A 26,463-nucleotide genomic window follows, 5' to 3' on the forward strand; every position below is an offset into this window, starting at 1 on the left:
TTTCTCTACACCTCACCCCCGGCTCCCCACATGACCGTTGTGTGGTGTCCTGCTTTCCTTCTTCCCTTGGGGACTAGCTGGTGTGTTAGGAGTGTTAGGAGTGTTAGGAGTTGGACCCACACCTGGCCATGGTTTTCTGATTATCAGTGTTGATGCTCAGTTTCATTAGAGGAAGGCTCATGTCCAGTATAGCTTTAATGAGAAGCCACATTTGGCTCAAAAGCCTTTGTGAAATCTCTGCAGCATCCCCTGCAATGTTGAAGGCTATGAAACAGCAACTTTCTGATGCCTGAGACAGCATGTGAAATGTTCTCTCTGTACTGCCTGTTCCCGTGACAGTTTTTTCATCAAAGTTGTACAACCTCCAGAGAAAACTTGTCCTTTTGATGGGGAGAACGGAAGCTGTAGAGGCTGACTCAGCCTCTGGGTCTGTTACCATGAGAACTGATGGTGGGTGGCTCTGTGGAGGTCAGTGGTGTTTGGGTATACCAAGGTGAAGTTTTCCAAGTTATTTTGACCAAATGGAAGAGAAAATGTGAGTTGCAGCAGTTGGGAGGGAGTGGGAGAAGGAAAGGGTGTGGAATGGAAGGCTAACATTTATTGAATGTTAGGCATTAGATTAGGCACCTTATACAAGTTGTCCTTTTCATCTTCATAGCACCCCAGGCAGGTAGGTATCATTATCCCTATTTTACACATGAGGAAACTGCTCAAGGTCATCGAGCCTAATAGCAAGTGAGGCTGGGGAGAGAATACTGCTCTTTTCATTCTGCCACACAGCCTGCAAGGGAGGACAGTAACTATCATTAACCACCCAACCTCAGTATCTTGCCCCATCAAATACAATTTTTGTATGTTGCTCTTGCCTTTTCTTCTGTTCTGATAATCCCGGGATCTCTCTACCCTCTCGTTGCATCTTGGGGCCACGTTGCTGTCAGTTTAGTTGTCCTATAGCAAGCACCATTGGACCTTTGCCCTCAGCAAGGAGGTAACCATTTATGAACACTCTTGTCTACTTGGGAGTAGAATAAGAAACCTGGACAAGCTCTCTTGAATCTTAATAACTGGTTCCATCCATGGAGATCAGGCAGTGGGAGCAGCTTCTCCAGATGACATCATCTGTTCTTTATGCATGTTCTACTTTGCTAAAAAAGAAAGCCTCCTATGATGATAGCCTTACTAGTGCATAGTGTGCTGGGAGATGGTCCTTTGTACACAGACTTTTTTGAAAACTAGAAGCTTATTTATGTTAACACTTAAAAAAAAAGCATTACATGCAAATGGTGGACAAGCTAGAACCGGATCTCAGGCCTGATGTGCTTCTAGACCAGCTCTGGAGAAGAGAAGAGAAAGTTGGGATTTGCTGTAGGGTTGGCTGTGCTGTGGGTTCCACCCAGACTCACTCTGAAGGCAGCCCTAGGACTCAATGAGGCTGTTCTCAGGGTAGTATTATCTCTTGAAGGCATAGAATAAAATGAGTACCATTTTGATGGAACACAGAAGCAAATTGTGTTCAGATTCAATATGCATGCCATGATACAAGGTTCTGTGGCTGCAAAAAAAATCTCCAGGTCTTCCTTCCCCTTTATTTCATACCTTCTGCCCACATGACATAAACTATAAATCACTGCCTTACCCCATTTTATTTATTTATATTAAACAACAACCTCTAGTCCAAGAATATGAGTTTTTTGTTTTTGTTGGTTTGTTTTTTGAGGCAGTCTTGCTCTGTCACACAGGCTGGAGTGCAGTGACCCAGTCTTGGCCCACTGCAGCCTTGACCTCCAGGGCTCAAGTGATCCTCCCACCCCAGCCTCCCAAGTAGCTGGGGCTACAGGCATGTCCCACCATGCCTGGCTATCTTTACCCCATTTTAAGAACTATTTCTGAGATTTAGTCTGTGCACATTGTTAGAAACTTTCTAAGTGTGGGTCTTTTTGCATAAATTAATTCTATCAGTAAGAGAAGTTGGATTAAGCCATTATGTTGCTTTTTTTTTTTTTTTTAAATATGTGGGAAGAGTCAAAGGAAACATCAGAACACTTTCCAAAGATAAACTCAAGAAGAGCAATAGTCCATGATGTGCTTCAGTGGACTTTCCCAGTCCCAGAGGAACAAGAGGCAGTTGCTTTAGTTAGAGGAATGGCTTTTTCCATTTTTTCCGGCAGATCATTATTCCAGATTAACTACTAGATTAATGAACTCTTCTAATATGTTTTTAACAGGGGTAAGAGCTATTTGGTCATATTTATAACTTTTAAAAAGGCTTACAGCTGCTTGGCATGTGAGATTCACCTCCGCAGTTACTGACTTTGAGTTAACCTATGAGCCCAGAAGAGCCGAGCACCTTGTTGTATGTGCTAATGAGCTCAGTGTGAGTGCTGGGTGCAAAAAAAAAATCTCCAGGTCTTCCTTCCCCTTTATTTCATACCTTCTGCTCACATGACATAAACTGTAAATCACTGCCTTACCCCATTTTATTTATTTATATTAAACAACAACCTCTAGTCCAAGAATATGGGTTTTTTGTTTTTGTTTGTTTGTTTGTTTTTTGAGGCACTCTTGCTCTGTCACACAGAACACTTTCTGGGCTTGAGTTAACCTGTAAGCCCAGAGGAGCTGAGCACCTTGTTGTATGTGCTAATGAGCTCTGTGTGAGTGCTGGGTAAACAGTGTGCATGTACTTCATTGTACCTTGGTAGGCCCAATCTCCATTTGCAGGGTAGGTCAAACCTATGGTTCCTGTCCTGCTTCACATGATTCATTGCCAGTTCACTAAAGATTGCTCTCTGCATGTGTATATGTACTTATTTTTTAAATATACAGTAAAATTACATCTTTCCCGTAATTTTTACTAAATTGGAATACTTTATTTGCACGCAGATAGTTCCAAAAGACTAGGTTTGACCCTTTTTGGAAAAAAGAATAGGGAGTTAGATGGGAAGAAATGGGATTTGGGCGAGTTGGTAGGTAGAAGAGCGGGGCAAAGAGCGGTTGAATGGCCAACAAAGTGACCACAGAATTAGTTTAATGAAGTCACTGGATGGCCAGATTCCAGTTAGATGGACTGGATTTTATTGGTGCTATATTCATTTCCTAGTGTCTGTTTGTCATCTTTTCTGCCAATTTTTCTCACAAAATCCAAATCCTTGCTTTAGAACCCCCACACTATAAAATGATGCCTGATTTTCTAACAGCCACTTGGTCCTTCTTAGCTCTGACCCCCTGCCGAACTTGACTTCTTTTTTGCCTGTCTCTCTGATATTTTCAAAAGGCAGGCATTGTGATTGGCTAATGTTCATGAGAATTGATTGTACTAAAGTAAGCTTTACCTTACTTCCTACAGAACCATTCAAGGCATCTACAGGATGTCTTCCCCATTATGCCTCAAACATACATAGTGGGAATTTAGATACCAAGCAAAACCATATATTATTCAGTCAGCAAACATTTACTAAGCCCCTTCTGTGGTCCCTTTCTGCAGTAGTAAGTCAGGACAGTGAGAACAATTGAGCCATTGTGTCTTTTCTGAAGAATAACCTAGCCTGTAACTTTCACAGGACTTGAACGTTAGAATCTGGACTAGCCGTCATCTGGACAAGCCCGGGAAGTCATTTGGTCTGGCCTCCTTGTTTTACTTTAATAGTGACAGTGAGTAATGTAAACCAGTAACATGGAATCTAATAATGCAGTTTCTAATATCCAATCACTGCCTCCTCAATTTCTCCTTTAAAATTAAATAATACTAGCCATATACCAGTGTGAGCCCAGTGAAAGTATTTGGAATGGGCTCAAGGAGCAAGGAGAAGTAGAGGTTCTAGCCTGGCCAGTAATCCTTTGCGGGATTTGTTGGGAAGAAGAAACCCATGGTTGGGATGTCTCTATTGAAGAACTGAAAGTCACCTCTCACTGAGGCTGTTCTTAACCTAAGCCCAGCTCTATCTAGCTGTACTAGATTTTACAACACCCAGGTCATCATTTTAGAGGCCAAAGTGGTTGTTTAGTTTTAAATTTTGTTTTGTTTTGTTTTGAGGCAGGGTCTCACTCTGTCACCCAGACTGAGTGCAGTGGTGTGATCGTGGCTCAACCTCTTGGGCTCAAGTGATCCTCCCACCTCAGCCTCCCAAGTAGTTGGGACTACAGGCATGCTCCACCATGCCTGTGCTAATTTTTTATTTTTTATAGAGGTGGAGTTTTGCTATGTTGCTCAGGCTGGTCTCAAACTACTGAATGCAAATGATCCTCCTTCCTTAGCCTCCCAGAGTGTTGAGATTACAGGTGTGGGCCTCTGTGGCTGGCCTGAAGTGGTTGTTCAGGATCTAATTATGCTTTTTACAGCCCATAGATTCTTCATGAACTGCCGCTGCCTGTTTTTCTGTCCTTGTACATCTCCTTTCCTTCCCTTTTCTACCTTGTCCTGGCCCGACTGGCCATCCTTTTGCCTCAGAACCAGCTCTGCACATTCCCACCTTAGGACCTGTGCACTTAATCTTCCCCCTTCTTGGAACACTCTTCTCCCAGGTCTTCTCATGGCCTCTCCCTCTTATCACTCAGATGTCCCCTCTAATCATCTTAAAGTCTCCCTTCTCCATCCTACCCCTTTCCCTAGACACTCTAGCATTGCACCGTATTTGGTTCGTAGTAATAATCAATATTTAAATGTTTTTTTTGTTTTCATTTCTGACCTCCTCCAACCAGAATATGTGTCCTGAAAACTTTGTTCTGTTCACTATTGTATCCCCAGCCCTTGGGACAGGATCTGGCACAATTGCTTGACTCTAGTCTGCTGCTAATGCCACCTGGGTTGGTCTCAGTAGTGTGCTACAGGGATTTCATTAACATACTATAATGGAACATAATGAGTTAACAAATGATATTTTATTAAGATGGTATTCGGTTTAGTATTTTCACGCTATATGCTTTTTATAGTTTATACTGATAATGTCAGGGTCTGGAATCCCACATCTTAGCAGATGACCTCCTCTGGCTCTATATTTCTGTTTCTATGAAGTTGCAAGATGACTCCATTATGTTCAGAGATCTGCCTGTTAAAAATGACCTGAGATATACACGAGGCAACAGAAGACTCTCCTGAGACAGGAGGGTAAGAAGTGCAATTCCACCGGATACTAAACATTTTATCCTCCTGCCTCTTAACATTCTAGCAGATCTCTGATCATCTTATCCTCTAATCCTTACTGTTTCTTTTTTATTTTGCTTTATCACTTTGGAATTTGGAAAACAGAGAGGTCAAATAAAAGGAGAGACAAATAGAGAAAGGTGTTAGAGTGGCACCCAAGGCACTTTAACCTGACTTGGAAGTGGAGAGCACTATCAAGGAAATTGAGTGCAGCCTTAGGAAACCCCATTGCTGGGAAAAGAAGAAGATAAAGAGTTGGCAACTCTTCCCATCAAGTCTCCCTCTCGGGGAAGTCTTCCTGATGAAGCTCTCCATTCTCAGGTCAGTTAGGACTTTATCAGCCTCCCCATGCCCTGGTGAGTACTTTATTTGCCCTAAACACATTCACTTTGGTTACATGTTCCTTTTGTGGCCCCTTTCAGGTCAGAGTCAGAGGCCCTCTTAAGTCAGATTATGTACTCCTGAGGAGGTCCTAAGGGCTTATGCTCTGCAGGGAGGTACTTAGGAGATATTCTATTTGCTGAACATTTGTGGAACAATGACCATATGTGAAACACTATGCTTGATTATGTAGGCATTCTGAGAGAAAGGTCTAACTTGGGACACTGAGGAAATTGCAAGTGAAGAGTGGATAATAAGAGAGATAACTGCTTAACTTTGATGCAAAGTAGAAAAATAAGTACATGAGAAAAGCGCTAACCAAGGGTGCTGGGAATCTGCCTATCTATCTATCTATCTATCTATCTATCTATCTATCTATCTAGAGATAGGGTCTCATTCTGTCACCCAGGCTGGAGTGCAGTGGTAATGATCATAGCTCATAAGCTCATGCAGCTTTGAACTACTGGGCTCAAGCAATCCTACCACTTCAGCCTTCCAAATAGCTAGGACTACAGGTGCACACCGCCACACCTGGCTATCTTTTTTTTTTTTTTTTTTTTTTTTAATACCTTTTGTGGAGATGAGGTCTCACTGAGTTGCCCAGGCTGGTCTCAAACTCTTGGCCTTAAACAGTCTTCCTGCCTTGGCCTCCCAAAGTGTTGGGATTACAGGCTTGAGCCACTGTGCCTGGCCTGGCACTGGGAATTTAAAGGAATGAGGCAGCACATCTGATGGGGGAAATCAGAAATAATACCAAGAAGGAAGATGTATTTGCAGTGCATCTTGAATAAGTGAGCCAAGCCAATGTTTAGAAAACATTGGCACTTTTGTGGAATAGCAGTTTGATTCTGGTAGAGAAAAGAGTATGAGGTGATGGTGGGTACAGCAGTCAAGGCCATGAGGAGGAGATGGAGTCAAAACCAGGCCATTTGGTTGCTGAGGTACATGGCAGTTATACATCTCTAGATTTCTTCCCCCGCAGAATATTGATTCTCTGTGAGCATGTGGGATTTTCATTTTTTATTTTTTTGAGTCAGAGTCTCGCTCTGTCACCCAGGCTGGAGTGCTGTGGTGTGATCTCTGCTCACTGCAACCTCTGCCACCCAGATTCATGCCATTCTCCTGCCTCAGCCTCCCAAGTAGCTGGGACTACAGGCACCCACTACCACGCCCAGCTAATTTTTTGTATTTTTTAGTGGAGACGGGGTCTCACCATGTTAGCCAGGATGGTCTCGATCTCCTGACATTGTGATTCGCCCGCCTCGGCCTCCCAAAGTGCTGGGATTACAGGCGTGAGCCACCGCGCCCGTCCGGGGTTTCTACATTTTATTTCTCTTGAGCTGATTACTCAATTCTTGAGAGGTCTTTCATTTTATTTTCCCACTGAATGTATAATTTGTATTAAAAGTATAAAAGACTAAAAAGGAGATTGAGTACTGAGCATGAAGGTCCTGAATTCATATGGGTGAGCCATGCATGATCAGAGCTGTAACTAGGAGGATTTGTTTGCAGGGTTAATTTAATGTGAGAGACAGGAAGGGGCCCCTACTTTGTCAAAGTGGGAGTTTTGATGGCCCTAATCTATAGAAAGTACAGTGAGAGAGAAAGGGAATAGAGTTGAAAATCTAAGGTAATGCTCAGGTTTCAAGCCTAGGAAGTTGAGAAAATGGCAAGGCCATGAACAGAAACATGGAATGAGTATAAGACCGATTTGAGATGGAGGATGGTGAGTTTGCTTTGTGACATGTTAATCATTGTAGATAGAGATTTGAAGGTCATTTGCAGAAGTGAACTTTGAAAATAGAAGAGTGTTTAACACTAAAAAGAGAGAAGAAAAGGGCCAAGGACAGAAACCTGAGGAGCTTTCCTTTGGTGATTTGTTGGGGGATGGAGCAGCACAGTCAGAGTAGTGCAAGTGAACCAGGGGAGGGCAGTGGCACCAGAACTCAGGGAACCCAGAGCATCCAGGTGGTTTGGATACTGCCTGCAACGTGTGGGCTCTCAAGAAAGTCTTTTGAACTAAGCTGAGAGAGATGTAAGATGATAGAGATTTGGTGAATGAGTGGTGTGGTGGCCCTAACGAGGGAAGCTTCAGCACAGACTGGGATCAGAAGCCATATGCAGAGGCTGTGGAACAAGGAAGTGGTGAGGAAAGGGAGTCAGGCTGTGTCTGTTTTTGGAAGTGGTTTGATAGAGAAGGAAAGAGGAAACAGCAGAAGCTTGGGAGGGTAGCAGTGCTTAGGAAGGTTTCTTTTTAAGAAGTCAGGAGAAACCTGTGGCAGGGATGGATGGAAAGGAGAGACTGAGGATAACAGAAGCAACAGGACATTAGAGGGGTGGGAGGCAATGAGATAGAGAGTCATACTCATTAACATACCCAGCTTGGCAGAGGAGAGGGGGCCAGACTGAGGAAGAGAAGAACTTCTTCCGTCTCTTCTCAGGAAAAATTGAAGTGAGGGTTGGATGCAGTGGTTCACACCTGTAATCCCAGTACTTTGGGAGGCCAAAGCAGGGGAATCGCTTGAGCTCAGGAGTTTGAAACAAACCTGGGCAACATGGCAGGACCTTGTCTCTACTAAAAATAAAAAAAATTAGCTGGGTGTGGTGGTACACACCTGTGGTGCCAGCTACATGGGAGGATCACTCGAACTTGGGAGTTCAAGGCTACAGTGAGTGGTGATCATACCACCACACTCTAGCCTGGGCCACAGAGTGAGACCCTATCTAAAAAAGAAAGAAAAAAAGAAAAGAAAAGAAAAGAACTGAAGCAATGTCACCTGCTCTCAGCAGGAAGGAAAGTGGATAAGGTTGTGGATTTGAAGACAGTGGCTAAGGATTAGAACAGCTCCTCTGGTGGAAGATGTGGGGAATGGGTCTGAGATCTAGAGTGCTGAGCAGCAGTAACCAGGCAGAAATGGGAGAAGACCAAGGCATGGTGCCTTGGGCATGGGAGCATCAGCAGCCCCAAATTCTGGGCTTCAGGTTTGGCAAGAAGGCAAGGGGAGGCCAGGTAGAGGTGACAGAGACCTGGAAATCTGGATCAAAACAAAAGCAGGCTTATAGAAGGAATGAGGCCAGATGTGGTGACTCATGCCTGTAAACCCGGCGCTTTGGGAGATGGAGACAGTAGGATTGCTTGGGGCCAGAAGTTTGAGATCAACTTGGGCAACGTGGCCAGACCCCATCTCTACAAAAAATTGAAAAATTAGCTGGGTGTGGTGGTGCACACCTGTATTCTTAGCTACTTGGGAGACTGAGGTGGAGGATTGCTCGAGCCCAGGAGTTCGAGGTTGCAGTGAGATATGACCAGGCTACTGCCTGGGTGACAGAGTGAGATACTGTCTCAAGAAGAAAAGAATAGGAGGAAAAGAAAAGAAGGAATAGGAGCAGAGGAACTAGGGAGGGAACAATATTGGGTCACTTATTTTCTCATGTTCCCCTCTCTCCGTACAGTATTTAATGTCTTTTTTTTAACCCTGGCCTCACCCTCCTCATGACTTATAACTAGTCTCTTTTAGTACTGTTCTAGATTGTGTGTGCTACAATGTAGAAAATAAAATAATGGAAGCTGATCCTAGGATGAATACATCCTAGGCTGCTACAATTTATTCCAGGCATTGTGTTAAGCATTTTGCATGCATAACCTTATTTATTGCTTATGAAAACTCTGTGAGTTTAAATGCTAAGCTTTTAATATTTCTTCTTAAAGATGAGTCACAGAGAGATTGGATAAATTGTTCAAGGTCACATGGCAAGTGAATGATGGAATTGAGTTTTGGACCCAGGTGGGCTGATTTGAGCCTTACCTGTGCTCTTAACCACTTTTCTAAACTGCCTCTCTGCCAAGACCTGCCACACTTGTCATAGAGCAACTGTATTGCCTTTAAAAAAAATCACTCAGTCAAATTGTCATTGTCATAACAATAACATCTGAATCAGCCTTTACAGTTTGGAAATCACATTATTTCTTCAGTCTTCACAAGATCTCTGTGAAGTTTGCAGGCATGTGCAGGACAAAGGAAGAGACCTTCAACTCCAAAATCTCTATATCTTTACTCCTGGAAGTCTTTGAAGTTTTGTTATTCCAGAGTGTGACCAGACCAAAGAACTGTGATATTTTTTTCTGTTAACTATGCTAGGCTTTTTTTTTTTTTCTTTTTTTAACTAAAGGAGTTCTTTCCACAGACCTTCTGCTTCTTTCCAGGTCATAGAACTCTATATGTGGGAGTTCGGATGCCGCTTGGCCGGCAGAGCCATCGGCACCACCGCACTCATGGCCAGAAGCACCGGAGACGAGGGCGGGGCAAAGGAGCCAGCCAGGGGGAGGAAGGCCTGGAAGCCCTGGCCCACGGTAATGGCCTTGGGAGACAGGGCGGGTGTCCATGGCCCAGAGGCATGGGGAGGCTGAGGGAACATGTGACTGACATTAGAAGCTGGTCTTGATTCTTGAGCCTTTTTGTAGGATTTTCAGAGCTTCCTTCCAAGAAGAAATGCCTCTAAGAGGCAAAAATATTTTCATGAAAACTTCACAGTTCTGACCTCCTAAAATCAATACCGTAATAGGTAAAATCCCTTGCTAGAGAATTAGCCAATCTTTTTGATCAAAATTCACTAGTTTTCCAGTTTCTTGTGGGTTTTCTTCAAGTGGTCTTCATTCCTAAATTTTTCCTCCCATGAAGCTACTTCTACAGAGTAGCTTTTCCTCTGAGAATAAAGAAATATTTTTCTTCTGCATTCGTCGTCTATATATATTCCTAAAGTTGTTAGGTAGGGAAGAATGCTATTTCTGTTCTAAGTGTGAGGCTAGAGCAGACCTTTCTCTTTGGTTGATTTCCTAGACACACCATCTCAGCGTGTTCAGTTCATTCTTGGCACCGAGGAAGATGAAGAGCATGTGCCTCATGAGCTGTTTACAGAGCTGGATGAGATCTGTATGAAAGAGGGAGAAGATGCTGAGTGGAAGGAAACAGCCAGGTAAGGCCCTAAAATGGCCTGCATCAAGATCCGCTTGGGTAGGCAAATGTATACCTTTCAGCAAGTGACAGGCCTGCCTGCCTTATTTCTTCTTGGGAGAAGCTGTGACTGACACGGGGACTGACATTCCAGCGTCTCCCATGGAGAGTTTTGGTGTTGGCATCTTTATGATATCTTTGGTGATATCTATGCCAGTTGACCTGGAGCATGGGATTGGTGAAATAACATGGGATATTCAGGGGTCCCCTCTCATTTGTTTGGGGCTCAGAGTAAGTTTATGGGCTATCTTGGTACTATTATAGGTCTGGCTTAGAAGATGTAGACAGGGCCACCTTCGTGGGGACCTAGTTTAGCAGACGCAGCATAGGTCCAGACTTCTTCTGCAAGTGAACTATAGGGTTCAAATTCACCGGCAGTCACAGAGTTTTTGAGACTTTAACTTCCTCTGGGACAATTCAACCTCATAGAGACCCTTGGGATTATATCCAGCCTGACTGTAGGCTTCCTGGAGTGGTTATAGAATAACTATGCTTCTCTGAGACTCGAATCCCAGAAGAGCCCTCAGGATAACCAAGGACATGTCTAGGCTCCTCTAGTAACTGACCAGTGAACCTTACAGATGATGCCTGAGCCTCAAGGAAGGAGCGAGGTGGGTAATTAGGAAAGTGTGGCTTCAGCTGTCACTGAAACAGTTCTTGCTGGGTGCCTGCTGTATTGTAAATGTTATGGGTTGAGAGATTTAAACAGGCCAATTGACCTGGTACTAAGTGAAAAGGCCATCAGTCTTTTGTTATTCCGTCTTGGCAGACTTCTAAAGGTCACACAGAACACTGAACACTAAAGGTCACATAGGACAATGATAAAAAAAAAATATCATTTTATTAATGTGATTTGTCAGTATGTCCAAATGATATAGATTAAATCTAGTTTTTTAATTGTACAGGTAACTCATGCTTATTATAGAAAGTTTAAGAATAAAGATAAGCAAAAAGAAGAAAAAAATTGTCTGTAATTCCACAGCTGCAGGGTTAGTGAGGAATGTAATATTTGGTGTCTTATACATGTAGGTATTTGACTTTTAAAATTTTTTAAAAAATGAGAATGGAATTAAACTATATTCAGTCTTCCAGTGTTCTATTTCCTGCTTTTTTCACTTATCAATGTACCCTGAACATATAGATTAGATTTTACAATGTTCAGTATGGCTATCCAGATATTTTCCTCTGTGGCTTACATTGAAGATTCTCTCTTAAAAATTCCTCATTTTCTATCTTTGGCATCTAGTTATTTGTAATGCTTTCAGGTGGCTGAAGTTTGAAGAAGATGTTGAAGATGGAGGAGAACGCTGGAGCAAGCCTTACGTGGCAACCCTTTCATTGCACAGCCTGTTTGAGCTAAGGAGCTGCCTTATTAATGGAACAGTCCTTCTGGATATGCGTGCAAATAGCATAGAAGAAATTTCAGGTAAGGTTGGGGAAGGAAAAACAGAGAAACTTTCTTATAAATTTAAGAAGAGTGGGAAAAAAAAGAGTGTGGTGTGGCAGAAAGAATACAGTGGCTTGTGTGACCTTGGGCAAGCCACAACCTTCCAGGCCTCAATGTGCTTGACTGTGGGAAGTGTTTCAGGCTAACAAACAACTCTACCTACTTCACAGGTGTATTATGGGATTCAAATGACATGGTGTTAAGTTTCCATTTGTCTGTTTATTCAGCAAATATTTTATTTTGTATCTGCTATATACTTGGTAATGTGCTAGGCATGGGGGAATAAAGTCCCCTTGGGTACAGTGGCTCACACCTGTAATCCCAGCACTTCGGGATGCCAAGGTGGGTGGATAACTTGAGCTCAGCAGTTCCAGGCCAGCCTGGTCAACATGGTGAAACCCTGTCTCTACAAAAAATACAAAAATTAGCGGGGCATGGTGGCTCATACCCGTAGTCCCAATTATTCAAGAGGCTGAGGCATGAAGATCACTTGAGCCTGGGAGGTCAAGGCTGCAGTGAGCCAAGATTATGCCACTGCACTCCAGCCTAGGTGACAGAGTGAGGCCCTGTCTCTTAAAAAAAATAAAAAAAGAAAAAGAAAGAAATGGTTCCTGCCTTCAAGGAGCTCACCTTCAAGTGGGGGAAATAGCCATGGAAATGACAATTAAAATAAGTGCAACAACAGAGACATGCTTGATAATAATTAGAGAAAGGGACAATTGGAAGTTGTGTGGAAAAAAGGAGTAAAGAGAATTAAAGACTTTAAAATATAGCATCTAGGGCAGATATGCAGGAACTTGAGCCAAAATGCCTCTACCTCTTCAGTAAGATGTGAAGGGGAGATGTCTAATTGTTCTTCCTGAAGTGATTGAGTGTTAAGTTACCGTGTTTGGGGCCTGCATGGAGAAACACCTGGGCACATGGTGTGAGTTTTCCCTTGAATTGGTTCTGTTTGGCTGGATAGGTTAAAGAAATATTTCTCCAAATCTTTCTCTATTTCAAGTATCCGAGTCATTCTGTCTCTCTGGGATCATAGGAGGACCCAGGGGAGGGGTAAGCACTGATGGGACATTGGATCCCCCTCTTTGTACCCCAGAAGTATCACTTTGCCTGGGAAAAATGAAATTCTCATGTTCATCATTGGAGTCACATTTTGCTAACTTTTGACTATTTGTCTGAAATCCCATGAATGTCCCTAAAAAGGTTGTTTGTTAGGGAGAAGAATCCCTGGGAGCCATTGAAGCTGTTTAAAACTTTGTAAACAACAGCAGTCACTGGAGAGTTTTGGACAGGGTGATGATCAATCAGATTTTGCATATTAGAAAGATAATGATGACAGCAATATGGAGGGTGAATTGATTGGAGAAATGCATTAGGCTATTGCAGTAGTTCAGGTGAGATCACCTGCACTGTGGGCAGTGGCAGTTAAGGGGTGGATAATTTTTCTCCTGATAACTTTAAGTGATAAGAGAGATAGAGGGAGACATGAGGTGGATGTTCTTTTTTTTTCCCCAAGATGAAGGGTCCTGAAGCATGATTATAATATCGGGGGAAGGAACCAATGAATATAAAGGTTAAAAATACAGAAATATGGCTCTTCAGCTTGAATATGAAATAGATTTTCCTCATTTATTGCTTCTAGTACTTGGATAGTCGTGGATGGAATTAGAAATTGAGGATAAGGTTGAGGTTTTTGGGAGGCTTTTGAAGTAGTATGTAGGACTGAAGTAAAGTGCTATGATTCTTCACATCAGGTACCTAATATATTCATAATATTTTAGTGATACAGAGTAAAGTGCATAAAGGAAAGTCAGCACTCTCTCTATATCATCTCGTTTAATTTCCTGTAACAACCTTCTGACAGATAATATGAGCTCCATGTTACAGATGAAGAACTGAGGTATAGAGAGATTATATACCTTGCTCAAGATCACACAGCTAGAAAGTGGTAGAACAGGGAAACAATGTGGGCCTTTAACTCCAGAACCCATACTGATAACTGCTATGTTGACTGCCACTTATCCCTAGGTATTGAGATTTTTTTCCCCTTCAACTCTGTTGGGCTTGATAGGTTTAAAGGTGATACTTGGTGGTAATTGTCTGGGGTGAGTGGTTAGTTAACTTAATTTTTCTTACAGATTCCTCTTCTAAATATCCCTTTGGAGTTCTACAGTTATGGTTCTTCTTGACAATTACAGCAATGTTAAAATCTTGGAGGAAGGGAATGTAGGGGAAATTTGGCAGATGACAGAACAAAGTAGGTGATAATGTGAACTTTCAAATTATACAGTCCTGAATTTGAATCCCAGCTCTGCAAACTGCTAGATGTAAGACGTTGGAGAATTTTCTAGCATTTGGGCCTCAGTTTCCTTATTTGTAAAAATTGTTGTGCTAGTGCTCACTAGTTTCTATGCCCAATAATAATAATTTGTAACATGAATAAAGTATAACTTTTCGCAGTCACTATCATCAAATGGTACTTTCAGACATGAAGCTGAAATTGCACCTCAATGACCCTAGTGGAGCTGCTTCCCCCTACTCTATGCCCTTTACCCCGCTCCACCTGATGTTGGCCTCCTTGGGTTCATTAACCCTCAGTCTGAGTGTTCATGTGAGTGCCTACTTTCCAGACCTGATCCTGGATCAGCAAGAACTGTCCAGTGACCTGAATGACAGCATGAGGGTTAAAGTGCGGGAAGCCCTTCTCAAAAAGCATCATCATCAGAATGAAAAGAAGAGAAACAACCTCATTCCCATTGTTCGCTCCTTCGCTGAGGTTGGCAAGAAGCAGTCTGATCCTCATTCGATGGATAAACATGGTAAGATTATTAGGTGATTTTTCTCTCTTTATTAATAAGACATTGGGAACTAGTTGGAGATACTGACTTACTAGGGGTAGGGGCTGTATTTGTCTAATATGTTTCCATGTCCACTTAGGCACTTAGTACTTTTTCAAGACTGGTAGGATTGGTGACTGGGACTGGTGCCCATCTCTGTCTCATGGCATTCCTCAGATAGGTTTTAACGGACCCAAGGTGAGGGACTTATGCCCCAGGGTGGCCTCAGAACTGATGTAGCTTTTGAGAGATAGCCACATTGGGGATAATTTGAGACCAGAGAAGGTAAACTGGAGATTTTTAGAAGCAAACAAATGTCTTAGATTAGGGAGGCAAAATACAGTAGAGTAGGTTCTTGAGTCAGACTTGTAGGCTTGTGATTGTGGCTTTACCACTCACAAAATATATGACTTTGGGCACTCTACTAAGCCTCTTTAAGTCTCACTTTCTTACCTATAGAGTAAGAGTAATAATAGGACGTACTCCACAAATTTATTGTGAACTTCAATGAGTTAATCCATGTAAAGCCTTAGCCAGATGCATGGTGGATTATAAGCACTCAGAATTTCAGCTGCTGATTGGTTCCTTTTCCTGTGGCCAGGCAGGGTCTCATCTACATTTATTTCCTGGTCTCTACTCATATTGAATCACCATGTGCAGGGGATATGCCTGGGAATCTATATTTTTGAAAAGTTTTCCATAGGGGTCTCTCATATGCATGTCTGGTGAAGGATCACTGCCTTAATAGAGAAATAAAAGAGGGTCATAAATGTGTTCAGAAAGAAGGTACAGAAGTAGCAAGAGCTCTGTCCTTCTCTTACCACTAACTAGTAGATAAGGAGAAAGATATATGTGGGTCTTGACTTCATAGTCATCTTAACCTCTTTTCTATGTGGGCTTTGCAGGAGAAGGCAGAACCACCTGATACTGGGTGGGATGTATCAGAAGGGGAAAAGGGCAGGGACTCAGGATTTTGTTTGATTTTCTCCATATAGGTCAAACCGTGTCTCCTCAGTCTGTTCCAACTACAAATCTTGAAGTAAAAAATGGAGTGAATTGTGAACATAGCCCTGTGGATTTAAGCAAGGTGAGCAGAGTCGTGGGAAATTGGCTTCTAGGCCTAAGGTTCTTTTTAGTGAAATCCAGAGTTTAATTGCTGGAATCTGGGTAAGGTTTAGTGTTTCAAGACTCTTAGGGAGACTTTCAAGTCTTAGGGAGACTAGAGCTTTTTCTGCATAAAAGGAGGCCCATCTGTGCATGTCTTTTCCCTTCTACTTCAGCCTGGGTGAAGCTGACTCAACAGTTTCTTCCTCCAGATTCAACCTACTGAAAACTGAGACTAGCTACTTAGAATCTTCCCTAACACAGATCTCTTGATTTTTCAATTATTTTTTTGGTGCCTGCTCTCCAGCAGTTCCTTCTCACCCCCAAGGGTTTTGCCAAAACAGTATTTTGGATATCTATTTAGAGACAGATGTCTCCTAAAACTAATTCTTGGTTGAAGCTCTCCTTGAGGACTGTGACTTTGGTATCTGAGGCCTTCTGTGGTAGCAGTGCCTTACTGCAGCTTCTGGTCCAAGCCTTGGTCTCCTTGTCTCTAGCCTCTCCTTGCTCTGGTCTGTCTTTGACACTGTGTTTCTAAAACACAGATAGTGTCTTATCACTTTCTCTGCTCATAAGGCTGTCCATTTTATTTAGAAAACCTGAAACCCCTGACAAAACATTTGAGTGTTTAAAAAGGGAAAGAATGTGACCCAGAGCTTCAGAAACATTTCTCTTGGAGGAAGCTTAGGGGACTGGGATTGAAATAAGAATACCTGGTTTTAAAATCCAAATCTATACCTTAAAAGCTCTGTGGTCCTGGGCAAGGCAACTTCACCTCTCTGGGTTTCAGATACTTCATTTTTTTTTTTTTCCTTTAAGTGGGACAAATGCAGTCTGTCATATCTTCCTTCTGGGGTTTTTGTAAGGATCAAATAAAATAGTGTAAGAAAACATTTGCTAACCATAAAATGACATATGAGTGTAAGATATGAGGAGGGTGATTGATATTTAAGGTGATGGGGCCGGGTGCCGTGGCTAACGCCTGTGATCTCAGCACTTATGGAGGCTGATGCGGGTGGATCACATGAGGCCAGGAGTTTGAGACTAGACTGGCCAACATGGCAAGACCCCATCTCTACTAAAAATACAGAAAAAATTAGCTTTACATGGTGGTGCATGCCTGTAATTCCAGCTACTGGGGAGCCTGAAATACAAGAATTGCTTGAACCTGGGAGGCAGAGAGCTGTGAGCACTGCACTCCAGCATGGGTGACAGAGTAAGACTCTTTCTCAAAAAAAAAGTAAATAAAAATTTAAAAAATGATATTTAAGGTGGTGGTTCCCAAGTTGTCAGAGGATTCTTTTGAACTTTCAGGTAGACCTTCATTTCATGAAAAAAATTCCTACTGGGGCTGAGGCCTCCAATGTCCTGGTTGGAGAGGTGGATATTTTGGACCGTCCCATTGTTGCCTTTGTGAGGCTGTCTCCAGCTGTTCTTCTCTCAGGCCTAACAGAAGTGCCAATCCCAACAAGGTAAAGGCAAAGATAAAACTCATGCATTCTATTTAATATTCAAATTTATGTAGTGCTGGTAGAAGAAACCAGTTAATACTGAAGTTCAGAATTAATTAATTTTAGGAATGGTGTTTACAATTCAGCAGAAAAGCCAGATGTGCTGGTGTGTGCCTCTAATCCCAGCTACTTGAGAGGCTGAGGCGGGGAATTACTTGAGCCCAGGAGTTTGAGCCTGCAATGAGCTAGAATCCTAGGATGGCACCATGGCACCCCAGTGTGGGTGACAGAGTGAGACTCTGTCCTTTTTTTAAAAAAAATCAGTAATCTCAGAAAATTGAGATATATTTGATTAACCACCATGAAAAGGAATTCTGAGATTTCTCAGGCTGTGACTGCACAGTATCTTCAGTCTTGGAAACAGAGAATTGAGACCATTCACAGGACATAGCAAGGGCCAATAACTTGTTAAAATAGGAAGCCAAGTCTTATCTTCTCAGTTCTATAGAGCCATATTCCAGGGAAACGTCTCTGAATAAAGGTATTTGTTTCCCTTTACACAATTCTGGCAGGGTTTGCATGGTTTGCAGATATACAAGCATTTGTTCAAAAGGCTATTCATGCACTCTGAAGGTGGTGATGCTGGTGATTCGGAGCCCTGCTACTTACAGAGAGTATTCAGATGTCCAGAACACATTTAGACTCCTATGTAAGGCTTGATCATTTCAACTTCCTTATCCCTCTCCTCTTCCCATCATTTTCTTATTAGAACAATAAGTAGAACTCAGACAACCTTGAATTTGCACCACAGTGCCATGTTTTGAAAAAGCATATTTTCTACAGCTAGGAATTGTGTCTATGGAAACCCTAAGAAATGTAACCACATTATTGAATGATGCCACACAATAGCTTCCAATGCCCATAGTAGAGCTATTATTAGGTCAAAGCAACTCAAAATGCTCCTTTATTACTGTCTCCTTGTTTTTTTTTTTTTTTTTTTTTTTTTTTTTTTTTTTTTAAGGTGCAGTGATGATTTCTGTATGATAGGAGAGAGAAATCTTATGCTGTTTAGAGAGTACTAATAGCCCTTCTTTATATTTACTCACATAATTTCCTCCTCTGTGTGTTTTGCCAGATTTTTGTTTATCTTATTGGGTCCAGTAGGGAAAGGTCAGCAGTACCATGAGATTGGCAGATCCATGGCCACCATCATGACAGATGAGGTATGTGCAACTTCTGCTTCAGTCTTCCATCTCATAAATATTTATTGAATATTTACTCTGTGCCAGGCACTATGCTAGTTGTTGGGGATAAAATACTTTCCATTGCAATGTCTGCTGGGAAGTAGTTCAGGGCACTTCTCTGAGAGCCTAGTGTGGAAGGACCAAGCTCTAAAGGATTTTTCTTCCTATATTATCTCTCCTTTTTTGAGTAATCAAGAATGCAGAGAAATCTTTTTCTGGGGAAACTATTATTGCCAAGTAGGATATAGAGAGAAATATATTAAGGTTGGCTTAACTTTCAAGAGAAGATGGTTAATTAAATACATTCAAGCTATTTACATATAGAAACCTCACTCCTGTTCCACTAAATGAGACCGGTTTGTATAAGGTCATGGGTATGACCTCAGGCAGTGTAGTGTGAATGTCTTGACTAGTCTGTACCAAAACAACCAGACATTTTGACATTTTGACATAGAACCCACAGTGCATACTCTGATAAGGACTGCACTGCTTGGTAAACTGCAAAGTAGGGCTTTCAAGGCATATGCCTTAGGCGGCAGAGGGAGGTGTGGCCTGTTTTTTGTCAGCTTTCTTTGATTGGTAGGCTTAATTCATGAAGGACTTTCATTAGTAATTCCATCCAGTGTTTCCAACCTTCATGACCAAGAAAATTTCCCTCTCAACCTGGGAAAACTGATTAAAAAAATTTTTTTTTTCATGCATCTTGCCTTTCCTTCCATCCTTTGTGGAGGTAACATAATTGTACAACTTTAGAGTCATGTCTTATCTCTTCTTATACTAGCAGACATGTATTTAGCTCTTTTTGATGCATCTCTTTCCACACTCATTTTTTAAATCCTTTTATCCTTGTACTTCTCTAAGTGCTAAAGTTTTCTGCATCTCAGATCCCCATGACAGAGATAAAAATCAAGAGATTGTATTCATTTTTCACCATATCCATTGGTGATTGTTTCATGTAAAGTTACTTTTAACTTTCCTGAGGGTTTTTTCTTCTCCGTAGATTTTTCATGACGTAGCATATAAAGCAAAAGAGCGAGATGATCTCCTGGCGGGGATTGATGAGTTCCTAGACCAGGTGACGGTGCTCCCTCCAGGAGAGTGGGATCCCTCCATTAGAATTGAGCCACCCAAAAACGTCCCTTCCCAGGTAATGTATGCACATCAGCCAATGTGGCTATTGTCACTTACTGACTGCCCACCATGGACAAAGCAAAGACCATGTGGGTATATGCTAAATATATCAAGATGCAGCCCTGTTTTGGCGCACCTAGAATATCAAAACAGTAATAAAAATAAATCTGGGCCGGGTGTCGTGGCTCACACCTGTAATCCCAGCTCTTTGGAATACTGAGGCAGGTGGATCACCTGAAGTCAGGAGTTTGAGACCAGCCTGGCCAACGTGGTGAAACCCCATCTCTACTAAAATTACAAAAATTAGCTGGATGTGGTGGTGGGTGCCTATAATCCCAGCTACTTGGGAGGCTGAGGCAGGAGAATCGCTTAAACCTGGGAGGCGGAGGTTGTAGTGAGCCGAGATGGTGCCACTGCACTCCAGCTTAGGTGACAGAGCAAGACTCCACCTCAAAAAAAAAAAAAGAATTTGCGTAACATAAATTGGCTCAGGTGTGATGGGGTTAGTCAGGATTACCTGAGGATGAATTTTAAGCCAAATTTTGAAGGATTAATGTGAAATAGCAGAGAGAAGGCAGAACATTTCTTGTGACTACATTGTATACAAGTCATCAAATGAAAAAATCAAGTTGTATAAAGAGAGCAAATAGAATGTCTGATATCTTTCTGACATATTAAAGATGGGAAAGGAACTCCTACTGTATACTAGACACCAGCCAGGTGCTTTATATAAGCAAATTCAGCCTTCCCGGGAACATCCCTCAAAAGATATTGCTATCTCTGGTTTTACAAAATGTGGAATAAAACTATCTTCTAGGGCAAGATTTTAAGGTAAAGTAAGATTACACAGAGGCAGATTTGAAACTGGAACTTAGGTTATATTTGATGCCAAAGCCCCCATTTTTCTCTTTCTAGGCAAGGCTTAGTTAGGAGTCAGGTACTATGGAACAGGAAGAGAAATTATGGGGTATGTGTGTGTGTGTGTGTGTGTTTCAGTAAAGTCAATAAACTGCATCAAGTCAGTAAGTGTATTTGAAAGCTACAAACACTTGGGCATTTTTGGTTGCTTTTGGGTTATCCCATTGCCACTCCTTGCTGATAGCAGGATGGAAAGATAGATGTTACCTTTACTAATTTTGTAGTCTTCTGTTAAAAGGAAAAAAGGAAAATGCCTGGAGTTCCAAATGGAAATGTTTGCCACATAGAACAGGAACCACATGGGGGTCACAGTGGGCCAGAACTTCAGCGCACTGGGCGGTAAGTCCTGGGACGTTTTACAGCAATGCTGCTTATTGGGTAGAAGTTATGTAAAGCAATGAGGCATCCTCTTTCTTTCAGCCTACTTCTCTGTAGTGGGAATTTATTGGCTGAAGAATGACATTTCAAATGGAACCACTGACTAGAAGTATTATGAATATATCAAATATCGTATTCATTCAAGTTTCTCAAATCACCTACCATGTTTTGTCTCACCTCCAGTCCTTCCTACCATTGTTCACTCTGATTTGAACACTCTTCCCTTTCCTCATCTCCTTGCTAACTCCTACCTATCCTTAGTCTCAGTTCTTGTGTCGCTTCCTTTGGAAAGCCTTCTAGGACTCTTTCTGGATGAGGTTAGATGTTCCTGCTATGTAATGTCACAGTATTGAGCTCTGACCTCCCTTCCCCACATTACAGCCTTTATCATACTTTATTATTATTGGTTGATCTATTGTCTTTTCTGCTAGACTGTTTGTTCCCAAAGAGCAGGGGCTCCATTATATTCCTAGGACCCAGCACAGTGCCCTGAACAGAGTAGGGTCTCAATATCTGCCAAATGAATGAAATGAATAAATACTTCTAGAATGATGTCTGTTCTGTAGCATGGAATGGACTAGGTATGATAAATGTTGAGTGATCATTTTAGGTTAAGAAACTCCCTTAGAGTAGGAAGACAGGTACTATTTTAGGTGTGTGTGCCTCAGAATACGCAATCTACTCTTCTAGGCCAACATTTTAAGGACAGATGTCCAAGGAGGAGGTAAGTGAGGGAAGCAGGTCCCCAGACTAGGAGGTTTTATTCCCTAGGTCAGAAGGTGGTAAACGAGAATGATATTTTGAGTTAGTGTGATATCCAGAGGTGTCCCCAGAGAAGGTTGAGACTATAGCTCTGTCTCTGTTAAGCTGTACTGTGTCTAAGAAGGTTCTGCTGGGTAGAGATTCTCAGGGCAAGACTCAGATTATGGAAAGCAGCTTTTATGTCCTCTAACCCCTTGCTTTCTTCTTTTCTGCCTCCTTGCTTGAGGTTGCTTTCCTTACTCTTCTATCCTCAGCACTCCACCCAGTGGAAACTCAGAGTTGTTTTGGAATTGTGGAAAGCATTTTATTTTTCCAATCTTGGAAATCCAGGGAGAAACCAGGAGAGGAGACAGAGAAACAGGAGAGAATGGCACTTGACTAGCAGTGTCCTGACGAGGAGCATGTTTTCTGGTAGGAAAAATGTGTTGGAGGGTAGGGGAAGATGGCTGTGCTCTGGGAGGGAGCATTGGTGGAAAGAAGGAGTGCTTGCAATGGAAGGGCCACTGAAAAGAGGGAGCAGCCTTCCCTTTTTAAAAAACATTTTCTTTAAAGTTGGGAGAGGTCTCAATTGGGTGGGGAGGCCTGGTATTGAGAGGCAGTTCAAGGGAAGCATGTGTCCTCAGAAGGGGTTCCAGGATAGAGACTCTCCTAGAGGAGGTGGTAATTTTTTCAGGAAAAGGTTTTGAGTATGGATTTGATATTTCAAAATTATAATTTATCTTTTGGATATAAAGGGTATCCATAGTTTAGGAACTTAAGAGTTTGAAAGTAGTAGAATTTAGGGCAACAAGGTTTTCCTCAAAGCAGTATCTGTGCAGAGGTGAGATTTTAGGTTGCTATTGGTGCCAAAGAAAACAAATGGATTAGCGTCCCAGGCTTTGTGAGAGGGGGTCACTTATAATCAATTCCACCTGAGGGTTTGGGAGACCATTATATTGGATCTCAACAGTTATAAGATCTTGGAAATGGCATCTGATGTCCCCAAGGAAATCCCATATTGCCAGGATCATATGCTTATTCACAAACCGCAAGTATCTTAACTCACAAATTCAAATGGAGTTTGAAGGAGTTCTCCCATAATGTCATGTCAGGAACTTCTGGAATTGACAAAGCTAAAAGGAAGCTCTGGGCTCAGAGCTTAGCTCTGCTTCATATGGGAGATGCTTCCTCTTTCTGAGCTTCTGTCATTTTCCTTAGAGCCCTTAGTAAAGGGCCTCAAGCCATATGACCTTCCTCCCGTTGTAGCCCCTTAGGCAAGGTGACATAATGGCTGTGAAGATCATATTTCCAGGCCAGCTCTGGGCTCTTTCTCAGTCTCAAATTATGTGGGAGGTAAATGTGAGCCTTTTTTTGCATGTGGACATCCTGTACGTTTCTGTACTTTCCTGGACTGCATATTAAAACCACATTAGCCTGGGTTTTATAATTTTTTGGACTATTAGTTGTGTTTCTTTGAGATGCAAAACTGCTTTATGCATGCCATGTTGCACAATCTTGGAGCAAAACTTGAATAACATCTTAGGGAATATTATCCTTGTTGGATGGAGAAGTATTTGAAGGCAGGGTGAAGTAGACTCTAAGAAGGTGGGAAAGAAGACAAAATTGAAATGGTACTGTGAGTTCTGTATGATCTGACCCTTTAAGCCAGGGTTAAGACAGATCTTAAACCTCCCTGATATTGACTAAGGCAGGGATGCCATAAGTAACAAAGAAGAAAGTATGCTAGAGTGTTCCTAGGCCACAAGCTCCACAGCAAGGAGGGTGCTCTGGAAAGGGTCTTTTCAGGGTAGATTTCTGTCCCTTATGGGAGATGCCACTTTTGGGAAGGGTTAATGGAAAAAAGAATCAGGAGCTGCTATCTGGATGATCCCCCCACACTTCAAACAGGTTTCTTCCAAAGTATACCAGACAAATGGATAGCTGGCCTGTTTCTAAAGCCCTCCAGGGAAGGGTTCCTTAAGTCTATGCTCCAGAGCCTAGTGACCCTCTACACGGGTAAGTCCTTTCTTGCATCAAGCTTAAATTAAACTCATATCCCTGTGTGCCTCCTGCCCCAGAAAACTTGAATGTGAAGGACAGTGTTGAAAGGGAAAGGAAATCCCAAGTATAGAAAGAAGCATCCATGCCTGATGAATATCTGTTGTAGATGTGCAACCATAGTCTGATTTTATGCATGAATGAGGTATGAGGCTGACTTCATAAAGTGTTCAGAAATTATTTTATTAATTTATAGTTATACCATCCATAAGAGCTCAGATCTTTCCCTGCCTTTTAATCACTGCTAGATAGATAGATGTCTTCCCTTTTCATGGCTTCTCAGAAATCCATTTCACATAAATCTTTTGTCTGTTGCTCACAGACACTCCTCTCCTCCTGTGTCTAGGGGCTGAGTATTCATGGCAGCATCTCAGGTAGCCTCAGAGTGTGTGTGTGTGTGTGTGTGTATGTGTGTGTAGGGGGTCACTATTATACAGGGAGATTCTTCTCACAGAATTATGCTCTCCAGAGGAAGACGACTGGTAATGAAGAGGTGATAATCACATGATAATAAGATGCTATGTTAGCTAAGAACCCAGAAATACTTAAATCTTACCCCAGCTAAATTACTGCTGCCTGCAAGGTATTGAGGGGCTATTTACCTAGAGGAGAAAGCAAGACAAAGTGACACTTTATTACTAACTGAAGCATTGGCCCCAAACCCTGAGGCCTCATGATTTAGGCTAGACCATGTATATAGCTCCTTTACCTAAGCTAGGTTTGCCAGATAGGCTAAAACTAAGGCAGATCACAAGACTGGCTTTGCTTCTCTTCCTTAAGCCCAGACCTAGATTATGATGTTACTGCTGTAAGTTGAGGAAAGGTGAACCCAACTATACCCACCAGAACCAGAGGAAAAGAGCAGGTGGGTAAGTGTCTGTCCTGTGTCCACCTGCACACCCATTGTACTAGCTAGATGAGAGAGAGTGTTCCAGGAGAAAGGGCTGGCTGGATCTTCTCCCCTGGCATACAGATCCCAGGCCTCCTCATACTCCTCCAGTCTTCTAGGTGAGAGAAGGAAAGAGAGCTCACCAAGTCTCCTTCCATAAGAGAGTAGCTTGTGTGCTTTTTTAAAGATAGCTTTTTGTTATAGAAAATTTCAAACATAAAGAAGGGAGAATAGTTTAATGATCCCCCAGGTACTCATCAACTATTACCAACATTTTGCCAATCTTGTTTCATCTGTTTCTTCCCAGTTAATTTTATTTTTATGTTTTCTAGATTATTTTAAACCAAATCACTGACATTTTACTTGTAAATGCTTCAGTATGCATCTCTTTGATTAGGACATTACAAAAATTATCATGCCATTATCAAACTAACAAAATTAGCAATCATTCTGTACATTGTCTAGTGCTCCATTCTTATTAAACCTTTCTATGATTGTGTTAGCAACATCTTTTTTAGAGTTCATTTGTTTGACATAGGAGTCAATCAAAGTTTGCATTTGGTTATTATGCTCCCATTTTGTAATAGTCCCTCTTCCTTTTTTTCTATGCCATTGATTGGTAGAAGAAACCAGGTGATTTGTGCTATAAAATGCTGAGTGGCTGTTTTTGTTATTCACCTGACAGCCCTCCCCCTGGTGCAGTTACTCCACTCTTAGAAAAAGTGATTGAATTGGGAACACATCTCCTCCTTAGTGTGGGATATCTTGGTCTTGGTCTGTCTCATCTTTGAGAAGAGGAGAAGGGTGCTGAAGTCCTGCCACCAAGTCCTGTTGATTTTACCTCCTGATTAGCTCTTGAATCCATCCACTTCTCATCCTAATCTATGTTCCATTCATCATACTACCACAGAGTGGTCCTTCCAGAATGTATGTTTGATTATGTCACTCCTCTGTTTATAGTTCTTCAGTAACTTGACATGCTATTAGGATAAAGTTTTAATTCCTTAAAACCATTTCTGGCAGGCGCGGTGGCTCACACCTGTAATCCCAGCACTTTGGGAGGCCGAGGCGGGCGGATCACAAGGTCAGGAGGTTGAGACCATCCTGGCTAACACAGTGAAACCCCGTCTCTACTAAAAATACAGAAAAATTAGCCGGGCATGGTGGTGGGCGCCCATAGTCCCAGCTACTCAGGAGACTGAGGCAGGAGAATGGTGTGAACCTGGGAGGTGGAGCTTGCAGTGAGCTGAGATTGCACCACTGCAATCCAGCCTGGGCGACAGAGCGAGACTCTGTCTCAAAAAAAAAAAAAAAAAAATAATAATAAATAAAACCATTTTTAAGGCCTTTTTGGCTTAGCTTCTCCAGCCTTGTCTATTGGCATTCACCCTTCACACTGTATTATCCACTCACATCTCTCAGCACCTTGATCCACCAAGCACTCTCACCTTTAAGTGTCACCCATGTTGGTCCCTCTGCCTCATCTGCTTAACTCCCAGTCCCTCCCTGAAGTCATGGCTGAAATGCCCCTCCCTGCTCTATGCCACCATAGCACCCTCACAATACTGCCTGTCTCCTGCACTAGACTTGGTCCTGAAGAGCAAGGCTGTTCATGTCTTGCTCATTGCTGCATCTCCAGTACCTGGCACAGTGCTTGGCACCAAGTATCTGCTGCTACTTGTCAATTGCATGAATGAATTATTATACACGTTTGTCACAAGTAAGGGGGGTA

At 42.2% G+C, this 26,463-nt stretch overlaps 1 protein-coding gene and 1 long non-coding RNA gene across 5 annotated transcripts in view; one reads left to right on the plus strand and one right to left on the minus strand.

The window, feature by feature from the left end:
* LOC103875755 overlaps nt 1–26,216 on the minus strand; it is a 50,248-nt gene extending 24,032 nt beyond the window's left edge. The window contains exons 1-2 of the long non-coding RNA XR_002515649.2: nt 26,180–26,216; nt 16,660–16,771 (exon numbers count right to left, since the gene is read on the minus strand). This is a non-coding gene — a long non-coding RNA (uncharacterized LOC103875755). The remainder of the gene's footprint in view (nt 1–16,659; nt 16,772–26,179) is intronic.
* Nucleotides 1–26,463, plus strand: part of SLC4A8 (solute carrier family 4 member 8) — an 83,216-nt gene that overhangs the window by 16,821 nt on the left and 39,932 nt on the right. For all 4 annotated transcript variants that reach the window (XM_031650485.1, XM_031650482.1, XM_031650484.1 and 1 more), the window contains exons 3-11: nt 9,726–9,872; nt 10,360–10,495; nt 11,799–11,959; nt 14,611–14,799; nt 15,813–15,904; nt 17,236–17,393; nt 18,508–18,595; nt 19,617–19,763; nt 20,904–21,004. In XM_031650485.1, coding sequence (XP_031506345.1) covers nt 9,726–9,872; nt 10,360–10,495; nt 11,799–11,959; nt 14,611–14,799; nt 15,813–15,904; nt 17,236–17,393; nt 18,508–18,595; nt 19,617–19,763; nt 20,904–21,004 — 1,219 coding nt within the window. The remainder of the gene's footprint in view (nt 1–9,725; nt 9,873–10,359; nt 10,496–11,798; nt 11,960–14,610; nt 14,800–15,812; nt 15,905–17,235; nt 17,394–18,507; nt 18,596–19,616; nt 19,764–20,903; nt 21,005–26,463) is intronic.

Source organism: Papio anubis, chromosome 9, assembly GCF_008728515.1.
Source record: "Papio anubis isolate 15944 chromosome 9, Panubis1.0, whole genome shotgun sequence".
NCBI classification, from domain to species: Eukaryota; Metazoa; Chordata; class Mammalia; order Primates; family Cercopithecidae; genus Papio; species Papio anubis.